At 38.1% G+C, this 12,714-nt stretch overlaps 1 protein-coding gene across 2 annotated transcripts; it reads left to right on the top strand.

Annotated features, from left to right (window-relative positions):
- The first annotated feature begins 88 nt into the window (after nucleotides 1-88).
- On the top strand, nucleotides 89-8,459 carry LOC124177132 (cell division cycle and apoptosis regulator protein 1-like). Of its 2 annotated transcripts, none has more exons than XM_046559177.1 (15): nucleotides 89-238; nucleotides 791-918; nucleotides 1,332-1,603; nucleotides 1,959-2,195; nucleotides 2,295-2,555; nucleotides 2,681-2,906; nucleotides 2,996-3,273; nucleotides 4,161-4,416; nucleotides 5,304-5,369; nucleotides 5,462-5,668; nucleotides 5,773-5,952; nucleotides 6,037-6,393; nucleotides 6,481-6,853; nucleotides 6,952-7,295; nucleotides 7,373-8,459. In XM_046559177.1, the coding sequence occupies exons 1-15, from the start codon at nucleotides 181-183 to the stop codon at nucleotides 7,604-7,606; spliced, it is 3,477 nt and encodes a 1,158-aa protein (XP_046415133.1). In that variant the 5' UTR covers nucleotides 89-180; the 3' UTR covers nucleotides 7,607-8,459. The 2 variants fall into 2 exon arrangements, with proteins under 2 accessions (XP_046415133.1, XP_046415142.1); XM_046559186.1 differs by having other exon boundaries at nucleotides 5,462-5,653.
- The last annotated feature ends 4,255 nt before the right edge of the window (nucleotides 8,460-12,714 follow it).

Raw genomic sequence — 12,714 nt, forward strand, 5'->3', positions numbered from 1 at the left:
CATTCATCCAATAATTTTATGTCGACCTTAAACCGTACTAATCCGTATTAACCTCACCAGCTTGACTCTACCATAGTAACAAGAAAAATGGCGCCGAAGTGAAGGACGCCCTGAGCAGAATCCATACAGTTTGACAATATTTTCTACATCGACACATGAAAATAATAATCACTGCCAGCCATGAGTAACCTTTCACCCTTTGGAGCCGGTAAAAATCCGCCGTGGGTTCGTAATGCAGGTAATGACAAGAAAAAAAAAGAAAAAGATGCATTTATAACAAGGTTTATTTTGTCTGAACAATAGCTACATAGGTATATTCACTGATCTTTGACAAACCATTGTGAATATCAGTCGACGTAAATATCGACGCCACAATTCGCTGATTGACGTTGTCATATATCACTGGTTAAATACTTGAATGAGAAAGAATTATACGCATGAGTCTTACATGTCAATACCTCAATCAAAGCTATGTGGAATGGAATTTTGTACTTATGCCAGTCACTGAGGATTCAGGTTACAAATGAAAATAGTTCCTCGACGGTTCTCCGATCGTCGCATTTGTCCCTGCGTGCATTGTTTTGTAGTGTTTAGTATCATCATTTATACACATATAATTAACGTGCTCATTAATGAAACAAAATTCCCAACGCCTTGACGATTGATCATCAACATTGAGATTTTAGTTTGATTTAATTTTGTGTACTCGTATTGTGATGCGTTCAAGTTTTTTTCTTCATAAATAACAGTATAATAATGTTTATTCCAACTGTAATCTTTGTTGGCATAGGTCAAGGAATCCAAAACATTCAACATCAAATGTTGGGCCAAGCCATGGGAGGTATGGGTGGGCAGCCCATGGTTCAGTATCAGCAACAGACGCAACAAGTATATCAGCCAAACCTAGGCCTACAGCAGGTTTGTTTTACACATTGTTTCAATGCGGAAATACGACATAATTTGTAAGGAATACATTAGGAACGAGTGTTATAACCTGCTGTAGCTTAGTTTTGATTGCAAAGTCAAAGAAAAGTAATAATATGTCTGAATCAAAATTCCATTAGATGTAGAAATTTTTTTTCAGACATATCGATCTGCTAAGCTATGTAAAATTGACAAATTTATTTCAGATATTTATCAATGTTCCACATATAACAGATGCATTAGTGTTTCTTTTACTATTTATATACACATATATATATATATGTGTGTGTGAACGTGTGTGTGTGTGTGTGTGTGTGTGTACATATATATACATATATGTATACATCATGTAGTCCAAGTCTATTACATATACCCATGCTTATTTAATTTTCATTTACATAACATAGCCAAACATTACAATGGCATCTATGGCGAGTCTTGGCTCAAATTTACCCAGTGGTATAGCTGGCCAACTTTATCCACAAGTGGCAACTGTGTCCTACCCTGCACCGCGAGCCCTCAATACAAATGCGTTTCAACAGTCTGTAGCAAACGTTGCGCAACAAGTACAACAGAATGTTTCCGCCTCATCTACAAAGCAGCGAGTCTTCACGGGCACAGTGACTAAAGTACATGACAACTTTGGTTTTGTCGATGAAGATGTTTTCTTTCAAACAAGGTGAGTTGTGGACCGAAACTAAATTCGCAAATAAAATTGTACTAGGAGTCGTGCTATGTCGCTTCAGCTATTCTTAAGGTTAAATTCCATGACGGAATGTGCAACTTTTATTAATTTCATAATATTGAAATGAAGATGTTGTCATCAGGCAATGAAACTGATTGACAATAGTACCTATTAATATTAATTGTATGTAGCAAGTCTGGAAATATACTGATGATGAATTGCAAATCATGTTCAATGATATCATTGAAATTAGTAATAACTAAATAACTAATGAACACTTTCTTATGTTACTTTCAATTATTTCAACAGATGATGTACACATACTATTATTATTGTATTACATTTTCAGTGCATGTGTCAAAGGTTCAAATCCAATTGTTGGTGATCGTGTCTTGGTAGAAGCCTCTTACAATTCATCAATGCCATTCAAATGGAACGCAACACGGATTCAGGTACTGCCAATGGGATCAAATACGAATAATGTTAATCCTCCACCGGTTCAAAATCAACCATCTAGACCACAGTCAAATAGGACTTCAGGAAATTACAATGCAGTTCCTCCTCCGAATGAAAATTCAAGCAACAGGTGTGAATTCAGCCAAATATATTACCATAAATCATTTACACACTTGAAATTTTGTCATTGACAGCGTTTATACTCACTTTATGGTAACTTTTGTTGCAGATTTGCTGCTAACGCTAGTAGCAACAACAGTAATAATCGTAACAAGGGTGGAAGAGTTAGAGAAAGATCACCCAGAGATCGCAGAAACGATGATGAAGATGTAGAAAGAAAGCGCAGACGAGAAGACCGGATCAGAGAACGTGAAAAAAAGGAAGAGCGGAGCCCGTCAAGGACACGAAGGAGCAAGTCACCAAGACCACGCCGACGTACAAGGGTTGTACCACGATACATGGTCCAGATACCAAAAATAGCTCTAGATTTGTAAGTTTCAATCTCACGTTTTTGGAGTGGACCAATAACAAATAGCTATGTACAATATATTTGTGAATCTGCCTTATAAATGACAGGTGTAATAACCACTCTCTTCTATTTTTTGTTTATTTCAGACCTGAAGCTGATGTACTAGAAATTCGACGACGTTATCAGAACATGTACATTCCTAGCGATTTCTTCTCTACAAACTTTAGATGGGTAGACGCGTTTCCGCCACACATGCCATTCACGCTCAATAAGCCATGTTCTTTCCATGTAATGCACAAAGATGTCGAGCCTTACTTTGAAAATACTACAGTACTGGAACCTCCAGATGCAGATTACCTCTTTTCGGCAAAGGTACGTCGGATAACAATAAATTTGTTTTGTAGGTCAAGTGTCAGTCTTGATAACACAAAAAATCAATCCCTGGATTATTTTGCTCACAGGTCATGCTTATGTCTATGCCTGCAATGGAAGAAATTTACAAACGATGCTGCGGTGTTACGGAAGATAGAGATCCAGATCGGGACTATGTACATCCGACTCGACTCATCAATTTTTTAGTTGGTTTACGTGGCAAGAATGAGACAATGGCGATTGGAGGCCCTTGGAGTCCTTCTTTAGACGGACTTAATCCAGAGAAAGATCCTTCTGTTCTAATTAGGACAGCAGTTAGGACGTGCAAGGCTTTGACTGGCATAGATCTGTCCAATTGTACACAATGGTACGTCACCTTAATATTTTGGCAAATTCATTTCTCTGCTGATCTATGCTCATGTCGTATGATGGTGACTGATATTTAATAGTTCCAAGTAGCGAACTGTTTGTAAAAATGCTCTTGTACAGACTACTATGATTGGTCGGCGTCATTAATTCTTGGTTGGTTTAAGTTCTGGTATAATTAGTTTTCCCTGGAATGAAATTTTGTATATTATCGTTATACTTACATTTAATCTTCTTCGTTTTAAGTACTGTGAGGTAAGTAATTTTCAGTGTATAATATTGTTTTGCCCTATGCGCCATTGTTCATACTTTGTAGTATCCAACAGCGGCTTCGTGTCATCTATCATTTATAACTTGAAAAGCAATTCCGAGCTTTTCATACACATCCATGGCCATTTTTCATGTTCTATATTACACATTTCGGAAGGGGTAGACGAACTGCTTCAACGGCGTTGTCCATCTACATGCAACACTCGCTGAGCTTGTCATATATATTTTCTTTTTTGCAATATTTCAAAGGAACTTGTAATACTTGATTTGAAGGAGCGATCCGCCAATTGGTTTTCATCGTTCTAATAGACACAAAGAACAAAAACAATTCGATTAAAATTAACAGTAATTCATTCGTTACGAAATCCGCTGTACGAAGGAGGTACACGATTGGATACCGAACTGGATATTTCCACTGGAAGTTGGAAACTATGACGGACAAATTTTGGTTTAATTTTTTATTTTTGTTAACGCTGAACGTCGTCGTGTGCCGTGGCGTAGCTTTGTGTGCAGAGCGTCACCTGGCGAATTGAGCAGGCTAAAGTTTAGCGTTTAAGCCAAAGCTGGCCGGCATTAACCTGAGTTGACGTTTGGGTATTGTTTTTCCTTGCGGCACAGGTACCGCTTCTTGGAGCTCTACTACAGACGAGCGGAGACGACCCACAAATCGGGACGAGTCGTGCCGTCTCGTGTTGAAACCGTCATACTATTTCTCCCAGATGTTTGGAGCTGTGTACCGACCAGACTGGAGTGGGACGGGCTGCACCTGAACTATAAGAAACAACTGGAGCGAAAGCTGCTACGAGCTGCCTCTAACCCAGACGATGCTGATCCTGCCAATGACGCTGACGAGGCTGCCGCTGCTGATCAAAAGGCACTACCCACACCATCCCATATTACTTTTTTACCTTTTTATTCATTACATTATTACATAATCGAGCTGCTGTTTTCAACTACTAAACTGATTCTTCAGTTAATACCTGTCCAGTTACCAATCGATCGCGTAGTCGTCATTTATCGGTCCTTGGGTTTCGTTAGTTTGCGGCTTTTATGCTCATTCCTCACATTACTGCTGATAAAATGATATTGTAATCTGAGCTTACGAATTCTATCTACAAGCTTACTTTATCACAATTTATAAAAATTTTTAATTCAAGTTCAAGCAATTTGATCGAATACTTGATTATGTTTCGTATTTCTTTCACATTTCAAATATTGAGCGTACTGTGTTGACATTTATTTATGATTTTTTTAAACAGCTTCATTCCAATGTTTCATAATCACTGTAATTATGGCTATCGTCAGCCAATTGGTAGATTATGGCAAACACCCAATTAGCCTCTGACAGTTTCATTGTGTACGCAAGTCCAAACGAGCAAGCCTAGCTCGGAGAAGAGCGCAGCCGAGTCATTCCCCTTTCCCGAAATCCTCCATCGTCAGTTGAAAATTGTTAAAAAGTACTGAATTATTTATTTCATCGTCCTTTTTTATGTACTACTGCATTTTATTGATATTACTTGTCCGTAACAAACCAACCAACCAACCACACCGACACCAGAGCCAGGATTCTAAGAGAGTCTAGCAGTTACTCGAGTCACATGTGAAGGTCAACGTGAATTATATGTTGTAATAATGTGCATGAATGTTGAGAGAATGACCAGAGGAGAGATTGCTTTTGATTAGTTATAGGAACTGCTTCTGTTTGTAGTTTTTGATGATGATTCTCATTACCTCTAGTTGACCTCTACTTTTTCTTTTCAGGAAGAATCCATTACTCAGAAGAAGGTGCCCACTCACTACTCTGAGCTTGATCCAAAGACGATGAATGTAAGTCTTCAGGAATCAGCTTATACCTAACAAATGGGCCTTGCAGTATATTTATACCATCTAGAATTTTTCAAAGTCATTTTTCTGTCCAGGTAAACGACTTACGACAAGAATTGGCTGCTCGTAACTTGGGTTTCAAAGGACTGCGGTCTCAATTAATGGCAAAGCTAACAAAGGCCATTAAATCGGAGCAGGCCAAGGAGGAAGGACGACAGGAAGAGGCAGATGATAACGAGAAAGATGATTCACCACCACCAAAAGAAGAGCCCAAAGATGAAAAGAAGGTGAAGGATAAGGAGGTATACGGTCATGGTTAATGATTTGTCAATTTAGATTGACAAAATCATATTTCTTGGGAATACAACATTTGTATGCTTTATTGACTATACCGCTATCCTTGCAGCACGACGATGATAAGAAAAAAGTTTACGAACGTGAGCGGATTCTTCTTGAAAAACGATATTCTCTTCCGGAAGCCTCTCACATCATCGTCCATCCTTCAAGAACTGCAAAAAATGGAAAATTTGACTGTACTGTTATGTCGCTTAGTGTTTTGTTGGATTACAGGCCAGAAGATACAAAAGTGCGTACAATACATGAGTTTTATAACTGAGATAAGGTTGAATAATTTGCGGAAAGTTCATGATTCATTCACATCTGCTTTTAGGAACACTCATTCGAAGTATCCTTATTTGCTGAGCTGTTTAATGAGATGTTGATGCGAGACTTTGGTTTTCGAATTTATCGAGCATTGTGCAGTCTTCCGGAGAAAATTAAAGATAAAGAAGACGATAAAAAGAAAGAAAAAAAAGATGACAAAAAGGATGATAAGGATCGAAAGAAGGATGACGAAAAGAAGTCCAGAAAAGATGAGAAGAAAGATGATAAAAAGGATGAAAAGAAACGAGAGGGAAGTAAAGATAAAAAAGATGACAAAGATGTTAAGGCGAGAACTGATGAGAAGGGAGATAAAGACAAGGACAAAATGGAAGAAGATGAGGAGGATGACGACGAAGAATCTGAGGTAAGTTCGATCATTTTGAATTAAAATTCAAGTCACGTCCACAATGGATTTCAATAAACTGGCAATGATGTATAATATTATTTTTAGGATGATAATGACTCTACAAAGGATGGAAAGAAAGATAAAGACAAGGATGAAAAAAAGAGAAAAGCAAAGTTATTTACACATGATCCGTATTTACTTTTGGCGTTCGTCTATTTTGATCAAACGCACTGCGGTTACATATTTGATAAAGATATCGAAGAGTTAATTTATACTCTCGGATTAAATTTGTCTCGAGCACAGGCGCGAAAGTTAGTGCAAAAGGTTGTCACTAGAGATTCGTTACACTATCGTAAATTAACGGATAAATCTAAGGACGAAGATGTCAAGGATGATAAAAAAGAGGAAAAAAATATAGATAAACTAGAAATCGGTGGATGGGGAGACAACGAAGAAGTTTTGCGTTCACTTGCTCTCGGTATGTGAAGTTTATAAATATTTACTCTAAACTTGAATTCATTCTACTATCAATTCTCATTTACATCGAAATATATCTGGTTATTTTGTTTCATTTAGGAAACAAGAAATTACTGCCAGTATTCTTTGGAAGTGGCCCAGCATCAAAAAGAGCACGGAGAGAAGATGGTGAAAGTGGCGAGTGCGAAGGAGAGTCTATTCCAGAAGGTTTTGTACTTTATAAAGGCTCGTTGTTAGACGTTGAAAAATTGGTCAGTCAGCTGAAGCGATCTGAAAAGGCTCGACTTGATACGGAGGCTCGAATGATGGAACTTCAGCATGAGCTGGGCTCTGTTGGTGAAAAAGCGTCAAAGCAAGGCACGATGATAAAAGATCTTTCAGAGGATTTGAAATCATATAAGGACAAATTGAGAAACACGGATGATAAGCTGAAGAAAACCTCGGTAATGTGGTATTTCAATACATTACATACTGTAACTATATGTATATGTAAGAAAATTTCACAATCTTCTTTTTTCAGGCTGAAACCCACACGTATTTAACCTCGTTGAAAAGTATATTTCATATAGCAGCTAAAGTAATTCCTGAATCTAAGAGGGTAGAAATAGTTGAAATTCAGGACGAGAAAGGAGTAGTTGAAGTAAATGGTGCGCAAGTCGAGCACAAATCTAAGTCAGACAGTCGATGGAGTGACAATAAAGTGAATGTTAAAAAAGAATCATCTGGTGGAGACACTGATAAAGAAAAAAAGTAACCATTCGAAAGAGATTATTATTTATTAGTTATAAGAGTATATCATTACAGATTCGTCATTATATCGGCGAATGAATTTTTTATATTGCGGGAATGATTTCCATGCCAGAAAAAGCGAGAGTTGTTTAAAAAAAGCAGTAAACAAAAGTTTACTTTGAAAAATAGTAAATGAAAACAAAGGATAACATTTTGAATAATTTTCCAATGTGAATGGAATAGAATAGCGAAAAAAGAACGACGTTGCACGTGCTTTTTGTTTATTCGGTGTTTCAGTGCCGTCAGAATAAACAAAGAGCCATTACGATTTGTAAAATTTTCAAGATATTGGAATACTTCGACATAATTCGATCCAAACACATGGACAACGCAATGACAATTATGTAAAACTTATAATAAAATCTTGATCGACGTATGTTTTGTTTAACACGCGTAACTAAACAGTTTTTATACATGTTCATTGCCAATTGGGTTTAGTTCCTGCATACAGCGACGAATCTAAATAGAGAAGAAAGAATAATATCTAGTTACCCTTAGTAGGATAAGCCTTTAAGTCCATTCTTGTGTTACATTTAAGTGTGCGGTCGACAGTCTCGTCATACAGATATTAAGTACCCCCCGCCCCATCCACCGCCCCCTACAAAAAAAGTACTCTTCAGAAATCCTGTTCGACAGTGAACAGTAGTTGAGTTGTTATGTTTTAGTCTGATTAAAAACGAAAAAAGCAACAGTGTTAAATTTGAGTTATTTATGTTCAACAGCTCGTGTGAAATGTACGAGTATGTATAAACTACTTTATTTAGGAAAAAAACATACATGCGTAAATATAAGTTGACGAATAAACAAATGTTTCGTAATGAAAAAACAAACCCATCACTTTATTATTTCTCTTCAATTATGGTACACCTATAGTACACTACTAACTACTAATCCCTGTTCGGTTGACCAATCAAAATCATGAGAAGGGGAACCTGAGGATGTGCCATGCCAGCGTTTTCCGTGTCCCGGAAATTATTGGCGGCTTTTGACACGAGATATATTACGAATCAAATTTCCTATAGCAAATGCAAGTCAGTGATATATTCACAATCACCCAGAAGGTAAACCATTTGCAACGTATTCAATACGTTACTACAGCGTTTATACGCACAGGGAAAACCTGGAAAATCGGAAAAACTCTAGAAATTTTTAACAGCAGGGAAAAGTTACGGAAAAGTTGGGGTATTTCAAATATCAGACTGGAGTTTTCAGTCTGTTGAAAAAATGAACTCGTTTTTATACAAAGTACTACTCTTGATCTGAGGGGAAAATAAATTGCACTTGACATTTTGTTTTGTCGCACGACTTCGTACATTCTATACATATTACTGAATACCAAACTTTATTCCGTTTTTGCTTACGGAAAATCAAAAGCTGTTTTTGAGTGGTTATTCACATACCTGTAGAAAAGTATCGAGTAAGTAATATTATAGGTATTGAGTACGGTTACGTCCGTAAATTAAATTTAGTCAGCGGAATAGTTTTTGAGGGATTACTGAAAGTACTCTGCTGATTTCGCAAACTACGAGTTGAAGTACTCAGGTGATACGACGAGGGCATTGCATAACTATGCTTAGCCTCGACGAATAAAAACTATTGTTAATACATGCAGTGAAAATAAATTGAAGGGGAGAACACTATTACCGCTGAGTACGTTTATCTGATTTAATGTCAACGTATTATCACGAGTTTCGACGTAACTTTGCGCGTAAAATCGATTACCTGCAACCTGAATATAGTGCCAGCAGCGAATGCTGTGTTACAGCAAGAGAACAAAAAACATCTTTAGTCATTTGTCTGCTGCTGGTGTTTCAATCGTAATTTCTTAACGTCAGTTGAAAGCGCCGCGCTTTTGATGGTGCATTTTCTGAGTTCATGGAGGTCCAATTAGTGAGGAGAGGGACATACAAATCGAACCTGAAACCAGAAATTTTCGGTCAAAAAATGAAGAAAAAGTATGGCTAACCCCTTCGCATTTTCGGCGAAAATTTTTGCGATTTCGAAAAGTGCTGAAACGAATTAATTGTGGCGCTATTCCGACGTAATTTTGCGAGAGAAATCGATTGGGCGCAGTCCCAATACGCTGCGATCAACGCATCGAAAGTTACAGCCAAAAAACGAAAACCTGAATTTTCGACATTTTTCAGCATGTTTTTTTTTCCTCGTATCTTCTCTCCCGTTGATCCCACGCTCCTTTTGCTGCGTTTTCTGAGTTCCTTGGGGTCCAATTGGTCTGGAAAGAGTCATACGAATCAATTCTGAGACGAAAAATTTTTTGGTCCAAAAAAAAGGAAGGTTAACCCCTTTGTATTTTTGGCGAAAATTTTCGCGATTTTCAAAAGTGCTGGAATCAATTCTTTCAGGCACTATTCCGACGTAATTTTGCGAGAGAAATCGATTGGGCGCAGTCCCAATACGCTGCGATCAACGCATCGAAAGTTACAGCCAAAAAACAAAACCTGTGATTATATGAATCCTTACGTAATGTTTTCGATGTTTTCTTATACTGAAAATATTTATTGCTGTTCCAGGTACAACCCGAGGTGGTTATCGGTGGTTGTTCGAGGTGGTTGGCGATTGTTGGAGGTGCTCGGAGGTGGACGAGGAGGAGGGCGAACGGAACTGAGTCTCAAAGCCCTGTTGATGTAAAAGCAGCTATTCGATAAAAATTATAGTTTATAGTTTACACAGCCCATTGCATGATATTTCATTATAAATACGTATGTTTCAATGTATTGAGGAATAATTTATCAAATATCCAGAGGTCATGTGCAAATAATAAATGAATTGATTCGACCGCAGTTTGATGTATTCATTAGAGCTTTCACAATAAATTTAAGCTTTGTTACTTCTTTTATTTTATTATGGATAATCAAAAACATTTCCGACTATTCGTGCTGTGGAAGCATGGGGATTAAACCAAATGTAGCAAAAGATTAGAAACAGTGCATGTGGAGTACGGGTATTTTTCTAATAATGCAAATAGAATAGAACACCACGCCTTGCGAATTAGCTTTCCAGACAGAGATGAATGATGAATTTTAAGGACTGCATTATCGTTGTTGAATACTCTATGCCTCATGGAAAAAGAAAATCTGTAACGATAAAATTGATGCACGGGATCATCGTTGACTTTAACTTTTGAAATGTCCTACCATTTGCGAACACCTCCAACCATCCTATTTACCTACATTACTAGATTAGCTGTGATATGAAAAGAGAAGAATTATTCATTTCGAAATGGGATTCTATTCGACGCGCGCTCAATGTATTCCATAACATTAGTCTTCACAATTATTCCAACAACTTTTCATTTGCTCTCTCGATCTTGATTTTTCATAGGCATAGAATCGAAACGCTGTTTTAGCTGGTCGCAAGTGAAGCATCTGCGTTGGGTGGAGAAGCGGAATTGTTTTTCGAAAAGTATTCGGATGGAAAAAAATTCAGAGTAACTGCAATACATAACGGATGCGCTAATTCTGAACGAGATGAAATGGATGCTCCGTACATGAGACAGTATTTAACGCTGCGTAGTGATTTAAAGACCTAGAAAGGTGATAGGGAGAGAAAGAACGACGCTTCTTAACACTTCGAGTGTATTTTAACACACATTTGAAAGATACGAGCGAAATTTTTCATCATCCAACTGTCGCAGAAGGGCAGCGTTATTAGCCGACCCGTTCACTGAAGAATACATCTTCAGTCAACGGCTGACGATCGAAGGGCCTGGCCGCTTGAGTCTGGAATCGGCAGGAGAGATAAAGTGTGTATTTCATGTATGAAATGTGAAAGCTAAAATCATTATACATCATATCATATCATCATACATCATACATCATACATCGTACATCATACATCATCATACATAGTATCAAAGTTCGAAACCAGAGTTCGGATGTCGGATGTCCAGAAAGTGACGTCACCAATTCAAAATCAGCTAGTCGAATTCCTCAGTCGGGAAACAACCGCGCAGTAGAGCGGACGGATGAGAGTCGCGCTCCGCAAATTTCGAGTACCGGGTTCTCAACCTCTCGGATCCCGCGCTTCGGGTCCGCTACGTATTTCGAGTACCGGGTTCTCAACCTCCCGGATCTACAATAAATTATTTCAATTCGTTTTTCGCGCAAGCCGAAATTCAGTAGCTGTCAGTCCGCTAATAAAATTTCTCGACTTCCACGATAAGCGCTCCGTGGTTCCTGTTCACGTTTACAATAAATTATTTCAATTCGTTTTTCGCGCAAGCCGAAATTCAGTAGCTGTCAGTCCGCTAATAAAATTTCTCGACTTCCACGATAAGCGCTCCGTGGTTCCTGTTCACGTTTACAATAAATTATTTCAATTCGTTTTTCGCGCAACCCCAAATTCTGTAGCTGTCGGTCCGCTAATGAAATTTCTCGACTTCCAGGATAAGCGCTCCGTGGTTCCTCGTTCATGTTTACAATAAATTATTTCAATTCGTTTTTCGCGCAACCCCAAATTCTGTAGCTGTCGGTCCGCTAATAAAATTTCTCGACTTCCACGATAAGCGCTCCGTGGTTCCTGGTTCACGTTTACAATAAATTATTTCAATTCGTTTTTCGCGCAACCCCAAATTCTGTAGCTGTCGGTCCGCTAATAAAATTTCTCGACTTCCAGGATAAGCGCTCCGTGGTTCCTCGTTCATGTTTACAATAAATTATTTCAATTCGTTTTTCGCGCAACCCCAAATTCTGTAGCTGTCGGTCCGCTAATAAAATTTCTCGACTTCCACGATAAGCGCTCCGTGGTTCCTGGTTCACGTTTACAATAAATTATTTTAATTCGTTTTTCGCGCAAGCCGAAATTCAGTAGCTGTCAGTCCGCTAATAAAATTTCTCGACTTCCACGATAAGCGCTCCGTGGTTCCTGGTTCACGTTTACAATAAATTATTTCAATTCGTTTTTCGCGCAACCCCAAATTCTGTAGCTGTCGGTCCGCTAATAAAATTTCTCGACTTCCAGGATAAGCGCTCCGTGGTTCCTCGTTCATGTTTACAATAAATTATTTCAATTCGTTTTTCGCGCAACCCCAAATTCTGTAGCTGTCGGTCCGCT

This window comes from Neodiprion fabricii, chromosome 1 (assembly GCF_021155785.1).
Source record: "Neodiprion fabricii isolate iyNeoFabr1 chromosome 1, iyNeoFabr1.1, whole genome shotgun sequence".
NCBI classification, from domain to species: Eukaryota; Metazoa; Arthropoda; class Insecta; order Hymenoptera; family Diprionidae; genus Neodiprion; species Neodiprion fabricii.

Coding starts and splice junctions, on each gene's coding strand:
- LOC124177132 (XM_046559177.1), top strand. CDS start 181: ATGAGTAACCTTTCACCCTTTGGAGCCGGTAAAAATCCGCCGTGGGTT. Junction 4,417..5,303: donor CTGCCGCTGCTGATCAAAAG/GCACTACCCACA, acceptor TTTTCTTTTCAG/GAAGAATCCATTACTCAGAA. Junction 5,370..5,461: donor TTGATCCAAAGACGATGAAT/GTAAGTCTTCAG, acceptor TTTTCTGTCCAG/GTAAACGACTTACGACAAGA.